The following is a 17,438-nucleotide window of genomic DNA, read 5'->3' as shown; positions in this document are numbered from 1 at the left end:
TTCCCATGATGTCAAGCAAAGGGTCACTGAGTTTGAAGGTAGTCCTTGAAATACATCCACAGGTACACCTTCAATTGACTCAAATGATGTCAATTAGCCTATCAGAAGCTTCTAAAGCCATGACACAATTTTCTGGAATTTTCCAAGCTGTTAAAGGCACAGTCAACTTACTGTATGTAAACTTCTGACCCATTGGAATTGTGATAAAATTAATTTTAAGTGAAATAATCTGTCTTTAAAAAAATTCTTGGAAAAATGACTTGTGTCATGCACAAAGTAGATGTCCTAACCGAATTGCCAAGACTATAGTTTGTTAACAATCAATTTGTGGAGTGGTTTAAAAATGAGTTTTATTGACTCCAACCTAAGTGTATGTAAAGTTACGACTTCAACTGTATATATTTTTTGTAAGGTGTGCATACATGCATAAGCATAGCTCTTCTGTTAGTCACATCACACAGGTTTCATTTTGGCCTGCACTGCCACATGTAATGAATGACACAACAGAATTGAATTGATCGACATCGTGAAGAAACTTGTTTGTTTGTATCCCAGGCTGCAGACTGGCTGGTCGGTGCACACCTTCCGTACAGACCGACAGAGGAAGAGCCAGATGCTGGAGCAGCAGGAGGTGGAGATCATCCTTAGTGTCATCCGCAGGGCTGAGCAAATTGAGCAGATTGAACAGCTCCGCATCGGGTAGGACGCACGCACATACACACACACACATATACACACCGTTGGTAATAAAACCATGACTTTCTGTTAGTTTATCTGGACTGTCAATCCATGAGCCATCAGTGGCAGCACATAGCCAACTTTAGCCTCTGTGTCCATTCTGTAACTGTGTGTGTGTGTCTCAGGAGGCTGGTGGAGCGTCTGGACAACATGAAGAAGAGTGCGCTGGGGAACGGCCTGTCCCAGTGCCTGCTGTGTGGGGAGGTCCTGGGCCTCCTGGGAAATCCCTCTATCTTCTGTCAGGACTGCTGCAAGGTAAAGGTCACCACACAGCCTACTCTACTGTTGTACCATAGCAGAGGCCCAAACAGTCCTGAAAGGTTGTTCCCAATTCCTCTGGTGGTGAATTATGTAGCGTATAGCCTAGGCCAATATGCACAAAAAAGATGCAAACAAATTAATCTCTAAAGAGCATAAAGAAATCAGATTTATTCTGGATTTTATTTTGACATGTTGCACATCAAAATATCAATCATGAATTCCCTGAACATGTTAAAAGAAATAGCTTTCTTGTCTCACTTCTTGATGGCACTGGAAAATGTTAGTCTAGACCATTTCCGCTATTGGAAAGTAACTGCATCAAAATAAAATAAATGTTGTATTTCTAGTTATCGAGCACAATGGGTCAATTTATCGTGAAATAACTTTTTGTCTATATTACCTCGCTCTAGTACGGGAGATATCTGGCCAATGTCAGTTTATTGAAATACTCTAAAATGGGGAAGAATGAAAAGTAGACCAATGTTTCCTAACTCCTGATTCAACTAGAGGCTTGAAAATGAGATGCATTCACTACTCTTTATAACAGTGAACCATAACAGTTGCAGTATTTCCCTACAGATATTGTTTGACATATTGACCTCGAAGCCCACTGACCTTCTCTTTTGACCAGTAGCTTTATCTATACTGGTCGTAACCTTTCCCAGTGTTTTCTCCAACTCCTCTGCGCTAGAGTGGCACTGGGACGTAATGAGATCAGAAGGGAAGAAATACAAAGGGGAAATGCATTCTGTTGGTCTCTGAGAGGAAAGGTAATACATTGCATTAGACCTTATTAACCATATAAGAGTGGGTTCATTCTGCTGTTCAAATAAAATGTTATTAGTCACATGCGCCGAATACAACAGGTGTACACCTTACAGTGAAATGCTTACTTACGAACCCCTAACCAACAATGTTGTTTCAAAAAGTACAGATAAAAATAAGAGATAAAAGTAACAAGTAATTTAATAAGCAGCAGTAAAATAACAACAGCGATACTATATACAGGGGTGTACCAATACAGAGTCAACGTGTGGGGGCACTGGTTATTTGAGGTGGTATGTACATATAGGTAGAGTTATTAAAGTGACTATGCATAGATGACAACAGAGTTGCAGTGGTATAAAGAGGGGATGGGGGGCACTGAAAATAGTATGGGTAGCCATTTGACTAGATGTTCTGGAGTCTTATGGCATGGGGATAGAAGCAGTTTAGAAGCCTCACGGACCTAGACTTGGTGCTCCGGTACCGCTTGCCGTGCGGTAGCAGAGAGAACAGTCTATGACTAGGGTGGCTGGAGTCTTTGACAATTTTTAGGGCCTTCCTCTGACACCGCGTGGTGTAGAGGTCCTGGGTGGCAGGAAGCTTGGCCCCAGTGATGTACTGGGCTGTTCGCACTACCCTCTGTAGTGACTTGCATTCGGAGTCCGAGCAGTTGCCATACCAGGCAGCTATGCAACCAGTCAGGATGCTCTCGATGGTGCAGCTGTAGAACCTTTTGAGAATCTGAGGACCCATGCCAAATCTTTTCAGTCTCCTGAGGGGGAATAGGTTTTGTCGTGCCCTCTTCACGACTGTCTTGGTGTGCTTGGACCTTGTTAGTTTGTTGGTGATGTGAACACCAAGGAACTTGAAGATCGCAACCTGCTCCACTGCAGCCCCGTCTATGAGAATGGGGGCGGGATCTGTCCTCTTTTTCCTGTAGTCCACAATCCTCTCCTTTGTCTTGATCACGTTGAGGAAGAGGTTGTTGTCCTGCCACCACATGGCTAGGTCTCTGACCTCCCTAAAGGCTGTCTCGTCGTTGTCATCGGCAAATTTAATGATGGTGTTGGAGTTGTGCCTGGCCGTGCAGTCATGAGTGAGCAGTCATGAGTGAACAGGGAGTACAGGAGGGTACAGGAGGGGACTGAGCACGCACCCCTGAGGGGCCCCTGTGTTGAGGATCAGCGTGGTGGATGTGTTGTTACCTACCCTTACCACCTGGGGAAGGCACGTCAGGAAGTCCAGGGTCCAGTTGCAGAGGGAGGTGTTTAGTCCCAGGGTCCTTAGCTATTCAATAGTGCTTATGTGGATTATCATCTCAAACAGATACTTACAAGAGCTCTTTCATGTCTATAATATAATAACTCTTGCCAAGCAAGGCAAAAGACTATTAAGATGTAAACATTGTAGTGAATAGCAATTCAATTCACTTTTCCAAATCATGGACTTAACTGGATAGCCAGCTTGCAGTAATCACTTTTCACCATAGGGTTGCAGCAGAGACCTCAGATGTGAATCTCTAAATCACTTACCTAAGCATGAAAGCAGGAGTGATTATGATAATCCATATAAAATAGCATACTGTTTCAATTCAAACGTGGCATACAGTTCTGGATATACTAATTCCCCTACTAATTTCCCTGATATAGTTGTAAAAAAATGAAAACTGTTCTAGATTTGTTGCCGTTGCAAAATGCTTGGTTCTCAATGGAATGTTAATCACTCATGATAAGTTCAAAATAGTATACTCATGACCTTACACAATCTCCTGGTCTACACTAGACTGTTTTATGTATCATTAAAGCACATGTTGAGAGGTCAGTTTGAAGTGTGTAGGAAAGAAAAGCCAAGTAGTAAATGTAAGGCCCAGGAGAGGGCAGCACAGCTCTAAAAGACAGGCAAAGAGCAGTCTGTGTTTGCAGTCTCTCCCAGGAGATGGGCATGTGGTCCTCATCTTCACCATCCAAACTGGGATAGACAGGTGTGGAGGCATTGGTTATATTAAGTGTCTTGTCCCAAACTGAATTATGCTGCTGAGTGATACTCTATGATGACAGGTTGGACTGTGTAAGGCTGTCATAGAGCAAATGCAGGGCTATCCAGGGAATTAAGTGGACACACACACACACTGCTATGATGTCTAAGACCCTCAGTTCACTGCAGGTGTGAGTGTGGTGGCATCTGTCTCAGTATAACACCACACACACTTTACGTCACAGCGAGATTGATACACACTGTGATTTTAGACTTAAGTTTTTCTGGCAAATTCTCATATTAAAGTATATATCCAGTGTTCCAGATTTGTATTAAATATTTACAAAAAAGTAATTACAATATGAATTTAATAGATGTCCTTCCTAACAAATGATAATTAATGATGTTAAAAGCAGCTTTTCTTTGTTCCCCTGCTTGGCCTGAGTGAAAACAACAGTTGTTGGGCCTTATACTGGTCAAGAAAAGCTCATTTGCTCTGCCAATGAGACGTGCATACACTCGGATATTCAAATTAGCTACTAACTCCACGTGGGGCAGGGCTGCACGCACTGCCTAGCAGGCTTGCCTTTAATTATTTTTTTTTTAACCAAAATCGAAGGCTATTGTCTGTAGTCAAATAGTATGGATGGATTAAGGATTTGGAAACACATGATGGAACTACTAAGGCACTTTACTGTAACAGCAATAAATGCAGACCGATTATTTTACAAGCGTGAGCTGTTAATGTCCATCGCTTTGTCACCATTCCTGATATTTTCGTTGAGCTAGCTACTAGCTAGCAAGTTGTGATTGCTAGGAGCTAAGCTAGCTAGCTGGGTCATTCCTATTTCTGTCCACAGGAAATATAATTTCTTATTTAGTGTAAAATGTTGCCAGTGCGTGTAGGTGTTTTTGCCATGTCCCCGGGTGTTATTTCTCAACTTTCAGAAATATAAGCCATAAAATTATACAATGTCTAAAATCTTCATTTTTTTATAGTATTAGTTAGTCACTTTCATCAAAGTTTTGATTATTGTATTTCTTTTATTTAAGATGTGTGTCCCTGATATCACTTTCCACCCTGTTTAGTTGTTGTAATTCTCCATTTAAGATAACAATCCCATTCCTACATTGACACCACATTCAGGAACTGTCATAATTTCTTTAGTGGGAAAACTATGGTGCAAAGATAGATAAAACGGTGTGTTTATATTTATTTATTTGCCCATGTTTCATGTTGTTAGTCTGTATGTTCCACTCATAAATGTCCACCCTGTTTGGCTAAATTATAGAGAAAATGTAATTTAAATCCTGTTCAAGTGTTTACCATTATGCTATCTCAGTCTTGCTCACTCAGCGCTATGGCTAATTTTGCCTCACAATTTCCACCCTAGTGTTATGCACTTCACAAATTGGAAAATGCATCCAAAAATGGATGAAGTGCCTGAGCTTGACCAATATGTTTTCCTGAAAGTCAAACATGTCGGTTTCCTGATAGAATACAACTTTTTTTTATATAAGTCAACAACTGCTAACTAGGTTTCCTCTTGACATCCAACTTGTACTGTAGCTACAAACCACTGGATTTAAAATAGCACGGACTTTGCTAATAGCTACTTTGAAAAATGTGCCTACTATGACTGAGGTGGCTGTCCCACCTAGCAATCTTAAAATGAATGCACTTAACTCTAAGTCTGCTAAATGACTGAAATGTAAAAAACGAAATATGATGGTTGCTACTTTGGCTTGCTTTGGTGTTGGCTAAGCAGCTAGCTAAGTTGGCCTTGATAGCGAACGTTAGCATGCTAGCTTGCTGCTTCCAAACAGCCAGCAGGCCAACTTATAAACCACATGATTTGAAATATAAGTGACTGGCGAGGTAGTTGTTGTATAGGTTTTGTCCTTTTTGCTAACACTACCTGTGGATTGCTTGGCTTGCTAGCAGTTTGTGTGCCCTCCTGAGCCTGTGTCTCCGCTAGTCTCCTTCTCCCCACCGGATAATTTATATTTTTGTTTTTGAAAAAGCTGCTCGACCAATCCAGATGGGCCTGTCCCGGCCAAAAAGGATGATGTCATTCTCCAAGCAAATTTCAAGCATTTGTTTTTAATGGTTTGTTTCAAAAACAAGTTTGAGATTTTTTTTACTGAGTGGGTTTTGTCATTTATGCTTTGGCCACAACTACAAGTAAAGGACGGGTCAACAACATTATTTGGGTATGAGCAATCATAATGATATTTTAAAAACCGTTTAAGAAAGCTGCTTACTCAATTAAACAAATGTGAGTTCCCCACAGTAGTGCTGCATATTTCTGTCACATTTAATCTAATTCAGATGTTTGCATATCTAATACTTGTTGACTTTTTTAGGTCTCGTCAATAAATGCCCCTAGTCCAAAGTCCAAACACAAATAGCCCAGATTTGTTCGTATGTAATTGGAAGGCAGACAGACTTATTGGTCGCTAGGTGACACTAGTCTTTAGAAGAAGACGTGCTCTGGATGTGAAAATTGACAGATCTACACATCCATCAGACTACACTATATCTAGAGTACAGATGAGATGGCTATAGTCAGGTGTCTTTGAGGCAATAATCCTGGAACCCAGAACATGCTTTTTGGCATAATATAGCGTTTCTATTTCGTAACATTCTATTACGATAGACTATTGGGTCAGATGTGTCACTGTTTATTTAAGCTGGTAGCAGTTGAGTGAAAATGTTTGATCTACGGAGACCCAGAAATTATTCTACCTTTCTCCCTCTTTCTCTCTCTCCCTCTCTGTCCCTCTCTCTCGTTCTCTCTCGCTGGCTAAAAACACTAAGCTACTTCAGGCAAGGGAATTATGGGCACTTCAGCCAAGCTCTCTCCTGCATTACATAAGGCTTGATTAAAGCTTCCTTCCTGTGACTCTTTAGAACATCATAATCAACCCTGCTTCCAAACCGATTCTTGAGTTAGACTCAGCAATATGACATAGATGTGGAAAGTAAACAGCATAGTGTGCCAATTTCTCCAACAAAGAGCGTTGAAGCGCGAGGCTCAACTTCTCCACTGTTTTGGTCCCGTGACTACCATGCTGTAACACGAACCTGTGTACATGCTCAGACACTGTGTGTAACTGAGCGCAAAGTCTTGCATCTCGCTCATCTCAATATCTACTGTGATACTCAAGTCATTTCGCTCAGTCTACCTTTAAGGTGTCTTAGAACGTAATGGCGCCCAATGTAATTGTATATCTTTTAGACTGCTGTATCCCAACAAGCTCTCTCTTTGCTGACAACTACACTAGGTGGACAGTGACGAGCTCCGTATTTTGTTGTTAAGGGCATACAAACTCACTACGTGGCCTAAAGTATGTGGACACCTGCTCATTTAACATCTCATTCCAAAATCACAGGCATTAATATGAAGTTGGTCCCCATTTTGCTGCTGTAACAGCCTCCACTCTTCTGGGAAGGCTTTCCACTACATGTTGGAACATTACTACAGGGACTTGCTTCCATTCAGCCACAAGACTATTAGTGAGGTCGGGCACTGATGTTGTGCGATTAGGCCTGGCTCGCAGTTGGCGTTCCAATTCATCCAAACGTTTTCGATGGGGTTGAGGTCAGGGCTCTGTGCAGGCCAGTCAAGCTCTTCCACACCGATCTCGACAAACCATTTCTGTACGGATCTCACTTTGTGCACTGGGGCATTGTCATGCTGAAACAGGAAAGGACTTTCCCCCAAACTGTTCCAACAAAGTTGGAAGCACAGAATCATCGAGAATGTCATTGTATGCTGTAGCGTTAAGATTTCCTTTCAGCCTCCCGAGTGGCGCGGTGGTCTAAGGCGCTGCATCACCATGCTAGCTATACCACTAGAGATCCTGGTTCGAGTCCAGGGTCTGTCGCAGCCGGCCGCGACCGGGAGACCCATGGGGGGGCGCACAATTGGCCCAGCGTCGTCCGGGTTGTCTCTCCTAGACGTGTCCACTTCACAAAACAGCATTTACATTTGACCCGGGCAGCTCTAGCAGGGCAGAAATTTGACAAACTGACTTGTCGGAAAGGTAGCATCCTATGACGGTGCCATATTGAAAATCACTGAGCTCTTCAGTAAGGCCATTCTACTGCCAATGTTTTTCTATGGAGATTGCATGGCTGTGTGCTCAATGGTGTACACCTGTCAGCAACGGGTGTGGCTGAAATAGCCAAATCCACTAATTTGAAGGGGTGTCCACATACTTTTGTGTATATATAGTGTATGTTTCTGATGATTGGATTAATGTTCAGTTCAACATTTATTCCCTTAGTCCCTACCCCCTAGCCACTGCTGTAGATCTGAGGGGACTGGATAGATTGATGCAATATGGCGAAACTCCAGCCAGCCAGCCATTCAGAAGGCAGAAGGAAGCTGTCTACTGGAGTTCCTAGTGTGTTGGGGCCGATTTGGAATTCAACATAAGTCTGCATGTTGAAGTGACTCACCCACTTTGTTTGTGGTGGAGGTGTTGAGTTGTGCAATAACTTGACTTGTGGAAATACATGATGTGTCAGAGTGACTTTTCTGTGAACTTTTCAACCTCACAAAGTTGGTTGTGATGGCTTTGATAAATACGGATGGTACTCTGGAGTCGCACATCAGTGATTTTACTAAGAGTTCTGTTGTTTGAACAATGTAAAAAAAGAAAAGTGTCCTTTTATATTTATTATGGAATACATTTTGTTATTGTATAATATACTGTATATATTCAGGCACTCTGCAATTTTATGAGTTACCGAGTTGTTGGACTTGGCACTGACTGTTTTCAATTTCAATGTGGAACATTGCTTTTTGCTTGAAATTGCATAGTCAATTGCAAGTCAAACTGTAAAATTATCATGTGCTTCTTTAGTGTTACAAAATACGGCCGCAAACTTTATAGCTAAGTAATTATATATTTGTAGTTATATATTTTGTGTTTTGTCCACATTACTCAAACAAGTTACTCCACTCATGGTCAATTCTTATCCGTTCTATTTAAAACCAAAACTTGTTTTCTCTCTCTTACAGAAAGCATGCACCAAATGTGGCATTGAGACCCAGTGCAGTCAGAAGACAACCCAGTGGCTGTGCAAGATCTGCAGTGAACACAGAGAGGTAACGTACATCCCTACAACTGGATAGCTCATCTACAGTATAAATTGAACTGCCAACTACATGCTTTTTGATTATTCTACTACACATTGATTAGGGGGTTACCCTATTAAGTAAACACTGTCCGTTTGAGAAAAGTGCAATAAAAATGGAGAAGCAAAATTGTATAATTTTATGGAAGTTCAGTAGCAACAGCCAGAGACAATGTAGAACCACAGACAGATTCTACATGTCTGTAACCAGTTTACAGACTTCAGGCAGATTGCTGCAGGTTGGTTTTCCTCCAGGAATAAGGGTCTCTCGGGGCTTGATTTGGAGGCCCAGTGGTCATCTGCAGGGCTCACCTGATCTGGATGGTCGTTTCACCACAGTCTTGTTTACAATGCACAGGAGCCTGATTGAGGGGAAACGGCTCTTGTCTTGCTGATTGCCCCCTATAGCAGGAACCTCGCGTCTGGTGACCCGTTGTGACTTCATGAAGTTTCTATGCCCTCACACGCTGGTTTCATTAGCTGTGTGGCTTTTTATGTGATTATCATAGCAGTGTGGATGAATCACTGCGGTGCTTATTGGTTGGGAAGTAGGTCCAATGGTAGTTTATCCCCACACTCATATTTTGGGTTATGGAAATGTTCCTGTAATGCTGATAAAAGAGCGATAAGAGTTTTTACGATGAAGGGTTGTTTCGAGGGATGTGCCAGATGTGTCGGAGTACATCATTTTTCCATCCAGGGATATTTTAATCTGGATTTATATTTTATGTTATCAGGTGTGTAACATTAAATCGTTCTCATTAGGGAGTATGGGTTTCTTCCTCAGAAATGCTAATGGTGAATGTGCTGCTATGAGCCATTTATCCCCAGTGTAATGCTAATAAGATATCACTATCTACTTAGCACAAAAGAGGAGCAGGATTTCCCAAAGTGGTTAAACATTTGCATTCAATTCCAGTAGCTTTTCAAATCTTTTTAAGGAGCTAGGAACAGCCCCGTAGAGAGTGATACAGTATGACTGACATCCAGATCAGTCTAGTCTCTGGCGTATGCCCTCCCATATATCAAAGGTGTTCTCCCGTTTAATCCTGTCATTCTCTCCACCTACATATATCAATCATGGATCAGGATCTTGATACCTGGCCATAGACAAAATGGATGTGCATAATTTCAGCTTTTATATTGGTCATTCAAGCCAAACACCTTTTTGTGAAGCACAGTAACAGCAGTCAATGGACCATATTCACTCACTATAGGATTATTTTAACTGGCCTCCCTCAAGGAGACGTTTGTTTCATGTGTGGGGAATAATTAAACATCTGAAGCACTTAATATTACCATAATATTATTTCCTCCATATTATGTAGGCCTATATCCAGATTATTCAAGTAATTTGCCACTTTCCCCTCATGGAAAGCCATATCCCAGTAGTGCCCCCAAAAAGCTGCTTTGATGACCCAGAATTATTATTACCGTACAGCACAACTTCTTGGTTTCAGGTAGGCCGCCTGTTTCTTCAAGTTTCTTTTCCTCCTGATGTATGGATCACTAGGCAGTCTGGACTGTAACAGGGGAGGTGGAGGTAAAAGGAGGATGGGGTGAGTTTTAGCGGAGAAATCACATGAGCTCATGAATAATTCCATGGCTGTGCAGGATTGAGGATTGAGGGCACTGTACCATAAAGACGTTTATGTAAAAATGTGCAAATGTTTTTGAACCACACACTGTGCGTCGAAAGGCAGTCTTCATTTTTCATTTCCCTCCGCTGTGAATCTGCTCCAGCAGATAGAGTCACTGTCTGAAAGGCAGTGTTTGACAGGGCACCTTATCGGCCTTCCTCAGATGATGGAGGTGCTTACTCAAAATGGCTGTCTTCAGTCGGATTTGGGCTCGGGCTGACATGCCTCTGTGGAGGCGCCCCTCCTGAGTTTAGTTTACCCCAGTTCTATTTTCTCAACTCTTCTCACTCTTACTCTCTCTCTCTTCCCCTCTCTCTCTTCCTCTTCCACTCTCTCACTCTCTCTCACTCTCTCACTCTCTCTCACTCTCTCACTCTCTCACTCTCTCACTCTCTCACTCTCTCACTCTCTCACTCTCTCACTCTCTCACTCTCTCACTCTCTCACTCTCTCACTCTCACACACACACACACACACACACACACACACACACACACACACACACACACACACACACACACACACACACACACACACACACACACACACACACACACATATATATATATACACTGCTCACTGCTCAATATACACCGCCAGCATTCAAAAGTGACCAAAACATCAGCCAAGAAGCATAGGAACTGAGAAGTGGTTTGTGGTCACCACCTGCAGAATCACTCCTTTATTCAGGGTGTCTTGCTAATTGCCTTTAATTTCCACCCTTTGTCTATTCCATTTGCACAACAGCATGTGAAATTTATTGTCAATCAGTGTTGCTTCCAAAGTGGACAGTTTGATTTCACAGAAGTGTGATTGACTTGGAGTTACATTGTGTTGTTTAAGTGTTCCCTTTATTTTTTTGAGCAGTGTATATATATATGCTTACTTTATGTCACAGTGTTGAGATACTCTGTGATAGCTGTGAGCAGTGCTTATCTCTGAGGGACAGGTCAACAGATAATCGGTTTTTAGGCTCTCATCTCATGCTCACTATTTCTTTCTTGAAAATTATCCTTAAAATAATCATTGCCTTGCTGTTTCTGGTTGAGATCATTTGTGACCGACTACCTTGATTCAGTCTTATGTAGAAAAATTAGATGTATTATTATTTTTTACTATGGATAAAAGCAGAGACAAAATGGTATATCATACACTACATTTGAGAAACAGTGGGAAGGTAATTCTGCTTTGAAAGTTGATAAACTTTGAGTGTTCTGGTACCAACTGGAGAGCTTTTCTTTGTCTACACCCATTCAGCATCGTTCACACCCTCTTAAGCTTTAGCCTGGCCCCATCTCTTTAAAGGTTGATCTGAGCATTCTGTACTAACAACAGCAGTCAAGCACCCAAGCTAACTGGCTAACTTGCTAGCTACTTCCAGACAGCTTACTGAACATTACTCGCTCTAGTAGAGCTGGTTAGGCTGTTTTTATGTTTTCCAGAGTGTTGGTGACTACTACTGTACTGTCAGATTATGCTTTTTTTGCCGACGTTTACTGACACGGCCATATTCAACAGGTGTGGAGCTTTCGTAAATTCACTGAATTTATGAACGCACCCGAAATGGTTACTTGCATAGTAGAGTCTTTTGTTAAGACATGTAGCTAGCTAAAGAATTAACCATAATCCCAACTCATTACGTTACTAACCTGCATGAATCTGCAGGTAACTAACAAACCAGGTTCAATGTTAGCTAGTTAACATTAAGCTATAACTAGCAAGCAAATGACGCTGAGATACGAATATTAAGATCATACACGTAACGTTAGCTAGCGAGCCAGCCAGTTAACATTAGCTAGCTAGCTAACAGTACACTTTAACCTGTCTAGGATCAGCGTGGCGCTAGCGGCACACCCCCCCCCCCCCCCCCCCCCCCACTGAAAAACCAGTGCCGCGAAATTCAAAAAAAATATTTTTTTAAAATATTTAACTTTCACACATTAAAGTCCAATACAGCTAATGAAAGACACAGATCTTGTGAATCCAGTCAACATTTCCGATTTTTAAAATGTTTTACAGGGAAGACACAATATGTAAAGATGTACATCTATTACCTAAAAACACATTAGCATAATCCACCATCTTTTATTTGTCCACCAACACCAGTAGCCATCACCAATTCGGCTAAACTAAGATATTTATAGCCCCTAACCAACAAAAAAACTCATTAGATGACAGTCTGATAACATATTTATGGTATGGGATAGGTTTTGTTAGAAAAAAGTGCATATTTCAGGTAGATGGCATAGTTTACAATTGCACCCACCATCACAAATGGACTAGAATAATTACAATGAGCAACGTGTTTACCTAACTACTAATCATCAAACATTTCGTAAAAATACACAGCATACACGAATCGAAAGACACAGATCCTGTGAATACAGACAATATTTCAGATTTTCTAAGTGTCTTACAGCGAAAACACAATAAATCGTTATATTAGCATAGCACATAGCACATAGCAGCCCAGCATTGATTCTAGCCAAAGTGAGCGATAAAAGTCAACATCGCCAAAATATATTAATTTTTTCACTAACCTTCTCAGAATTCTTCCGATGACACTCCTGTAACATCATATTACACAATCCATATAGAGTTTGATCGAAAATGTTTATATTTAGCCACCAAAATCATGGTTAGACAATGTGAAATGTAGCTCAGCTGGTCAGAAAATGTCCTTGCGCCACTTAGACAGTGATCTACTCTTATACATAAATACTCATAAACGTGACTAAAAAATATAGGGTGGACAGGGATTGATAGACAATTTAATTCTTAATACAATTGCGTTATTACATTTTTTTATTTATCCTTACTTTTCAATACAGTTTGCGCCAAGCGAAGCTACGTCAAAAAACATGGCGTCCTAAGCCACTAAAATGTTTCGACAGAAACACGATTTATCATAATAAAAATGTCCTACTTTGAGCTGTTCTTCCATCAGTATCTTGGGCAAAGGATCCTTTCTTGGGAGAAATCGTCTTTTGGTGGAAAGCTGTCCTCTTGCCATGTGGAAATGTCAACTGCGTTCGGGATGAACTGAAAAGCGTGCCCAACTTTTCACATCGTTGCAAAAATAAATGTCCCAAAATCGCACTAAACGGATATAAATTGCTATAAAACGCTTTAAATTAACTACCTTATGATGTTTTTAACTCCTATAACGAGTGAAAAGATGACCGGAGAAATATAACAGGCTAAACTAACGCTTGGAACAGGTGCGCGCCGGTGTCCTCTAGGCTCATGACGCAGCTCCCAAAGAATGACTAGCTTCAGGGTTTTTTCATTTGTAGGGCCTGTGAACGCGCAATCGACCCCGTTGGAATCGTCATCACGTAAAGGCATCCAGGGGAAGACGTAAGAAGTGTCCGTATAGTCATAGCAACGACAGTGCCCTTTTAACTGCCTTCAGAAGAGTGGCCAACATTTCTCAAATCTGACTCCATGTCAGGGAAATTGCTGTAGAATGGGCTCTGTTCCACTTAGAGACAAAATTTCAACTCCTATAGAAACTATAGACTGTTTTCTATCCAATAATAATAATAATATGCATATTGTACGATCAAGGATTTTGTGGGAAGCCGTTTAAAAAATTAGCCAAATTAGCATAAATAGTCTAAACAGCGCCCCCATCCCCAACAGGTTAACTTGAAATTAAAACGAATTTGTTTATATATGTACAGTTGAAGTCGGAAGTTTACATACACTTAGGTTGGAGTCATTAAAACTCGTTTTTCAACCACTCTACAAATTTATTGTTGACAAACTATAGTTTTGGCAAGTGTGTTACGACATCTACTTTGTGCATGACACAAGTAATTTTTTCAACAATTGTTTACAGACAGATTATTCCACTTATAATTCACTATCACAATTTCAGTGGGTCAGAAGTTTACATGCACTAAGTTGACTGTGCCTTTAAACAGTTTGGAAAATTCCAGAAAATGCTGTCATGGGCTTAGAAGCTTCTGATAGGCTAATTGACACTATTTGAGTCAATTGGAGGTGTACCTGTCAAGGCCTACCTTCAAGACCTACCTTTAAACTTTGCTTGACATCATGGAAAAATCCAAAGAAATCAGCCAAGACCTCAGCAAAAAAATGGTAGACCTCCACAAGTCTGGTTCATCCTGGCTAAGGTGTATGTAAACTTCTGACTTCAACTGTATTTGAGACCGCGTTTAATTGAAGTTGTACAGCAGTTAAGAATTTGAGGATAAATTATAATGTTAATTTATCCCTACAAGCAGCTAAATGTAACACACAGAGTGCATAACAATGCCCCCTAGACGTTTGAGTGGCAGGGTAAGCAGTGTTACCTGGTTACCTAGCATAATACCAACATTACCACTCTCTGAGAATGACATTGAGATGCGCAACTGGACAGCATCTCATTGCTAGCATCTGATGCTATCTGTTGCTAGCACACCAGTATAATGACCACTGTGACACCTCCCGGAGGCTTTTACCATCTCTGCGCCTCATTCTCTCTGTCTGCTTCTCCCATGTGATGTTTTTATTAAAGGAGAAGAATGGAGACAACGCCAACACTGGCCAGATATGACTAATTAGACTGATGCTATCGCAACGTCCTGTGCTAGCATGGCCAGAGGCTAGCAAGCAGTGATCTTAGGCTAGCAAGCAGTGTCTTACTCTGAGGGTTAGTTCTCATTCACTCCAAGCACATTCATGAACATGATTTTTAAAATTATAATACAAGATGATGGTGTTTTAGTAGTGGGAGGTTTGGCTAATTAATGAAGAAATGACACATTATTTCACATCTAATGTTTTTTTTTTTGTTGATGTGGATGATAAAAGGATTTTTCCCTCTAATGTAACTGCTTTTTATTTGCCTCATATGATTAATGTGGTTTTGAAATTCTGGGCAGATACGATGACTGAAGCTTTCTGAAAAGTGTGCCTGTAGGACAGTCTGTGAAGCTGGTCGGTCGCTAACTGGCCTCTGTCTGAGCTCTTCTTATCTCAGGCCTGTGAAGTCTCCAGATACATCTCAGGATCTCTGCTCGTGTGTGTATCCCTCCATTTGGACATGTGAACCCACAAGCCGAGCTGGGCTAACAAAGTACCTTCTATCTGATCAACCGAATGCCCTCTCTCCCAGGACATCTTGGTTTTATCACGTTTTTTCCAGCACTGATCCTATCGCCAAGTATTAATCCCCTTCCAGGGCCACCCTACTCACCCGCCCACCTCCATCCTCACATCTGATCACCTCGCCTCCAAAGACAGCAGACTCAAACCTGGGGATGGAAGAAGTCCAAGCACACTGGGATTGTGTGACGTCATGCAAAGTAACTTTTTGGGGAGATTAAGATTGTGTAAAGAATTCACTCAGTTTAAAAATATATATTTTTATGGTCCTTGGCTTGTGCTCCTCTTGATGAAGTTTAAAAATGTATCTTAAGTTTAAGAGTAAAATGTGTTTTTTATAGAATCAGATTGTTATGAAATTCGCATCTACGCCTACCCACAGTAAACAATGTATTCAGAAAGTACTCATTCACTTTTTCCAAATTTTGTTACGTTACAGCCTTATTCTAAAATGGATTACATCTAAAAGAAAATCTCATCGATCTACACACAATACCCCATAATGATGAAGCAGTTTTTTTTTGCTAATTTCTGTATATTTTTTTTGACAGAAATCCCTTATTTACATAAGTATTCAAACCTTTGCTATGAGACTCGAAATTGAGCTTGGGTGCATACTGTTTCCATTGATCCTCCTTGATGTTTCTACAACTTGATTGGAGTCTACCTGTAGTAAATTCAATTGATTGGACATGATTTGGAAAGGCACACACGTGTAACGTCCCACAGCTGGCAGTGCATGTCAGAGCAAAAACCAAGCCATGAGGTCAAAGGAATTCTCCCGAGAGCACAGATCTGGGGAAGGGTACGAAAAAAATTCTGCAGCATTGAAGGTCCCCAAGAACACAGTGGTCTCCATCATTCGTAAATGGAAGAAGCTCGGAACTACCAAGACTCTGCCTAGAGCTGGCCGCCCGGCTAAACCTAGCAAAAAGGGGAGAAGGGCCTTGGTCAGGGAGGTTACCAAGAACCTGATGGTCACTCTGACAGAGCTCTAGAGTTCCTCTGTGGAGATGGACGAACCTTCAAGAAGGACAACCATCTCTGCAGCACTCCAGCAATCAGGCCTTTATGGTAGAGTGGCCAGATGGAAGCCACTCCTCAGTAAAAGGCACATAACAGCCCGCTTGGAGGCCAACAAGATTGAACTTGTTGGCCTGATTGCCAAAAATCACGTCTGGAGGAAACCTGGCGCCATCCCTACGGTGAAGCATGGTGGTGGAAGCATCATGCTGTGGGGATGTTTTTCTGAGGCAGTGACTGGGAGTCTAGTCAGAATCGAGGGAAAGATGAACGGAGCAAAGTACAGAGATCATTGATGAAACCTGCTCCAGAGCACTCAGAACCTCAGACTGAGGCGAAGGTTCACCTTCCAATAGGACAACAACTCTAAGCACACAGCCAAGACAATGGAAAAGTGGCATCGGGACAAGTCTCCGTACTTGAACATCTCTATCGAACATCTCTGAAGAGACCTGAAAATAGCTGTGCTGCAACGCTCCTCATCCAACCTGACAGAGCTTGAGAGGATCTGCAGAGAAGAATGGGAGAAACTCCCAAAATACAGGTATGCCAAGCTTGTAGCGTCATACCCAAGAAGACTCAATGCTGTAATTGCTGCCAAAGCCGCTTCAATGAAGTGCTGAGAAAAGGGTCTGAATACCTATGTAAATGTGATATTTTTTTTATTTTTATTTTTTATATAAATTAGCAAACATTTCTGAAATCCAGTTTTTGCTTCATCATTATGGGGTATTGTGTGTAGATTAATGAGTATTTTTTTTATAAATCTGT

General features: G+C 41.4%; 1 protein-coding gene across 2 annotated transcripts in view; it reads left to right on the top strand.

Annotated features, from left to right (window-relative positions):
* The window catches only part of LOC129820062 (double C2-like domain-containing protein beta), a 310,308-nt gene that overhangs the window by 17,835 nt on the left and 275,035 nt on the right, over positions 1-17,438 (top strand). For both annotated transcript variants that reach the window (XM_055876894.1, XM_055876902.1), the window contains exons 3-5: positions 556-699; positions 864-993; positions 8,772-8,858. In XM_055876894.1, the coding sequence (XP_055732869.1) occupies positions 556-699; positions 864-993; positions 8,772-8,858 (361 nt within the window). The remainder of the gene's footprint in view (positions 1-555; positions 700-863; positions 994-8,771; positions 8,859-17,438) is intronic.

The sequence above is a fragment of the Salvelinus fontinalis genome, chromosome 2 (assembly GCF_029448725.1).
Source record: "Salvelinus fontinalis isolate EN_2023a chromosome 2, ASM2944872v1, whole genome shotgun sequence".
In the NCBI taxonomy this organism is placed as follows: Eukaryota; Metazoa; Chordata; class Actinopteri; order Salmoniformes; family Salmonidae; genus Salvelinus; species Salvelinus fontinalis.
This window is presented reverse-complemented; position numbering and strand designations above follow the sequence as displayed.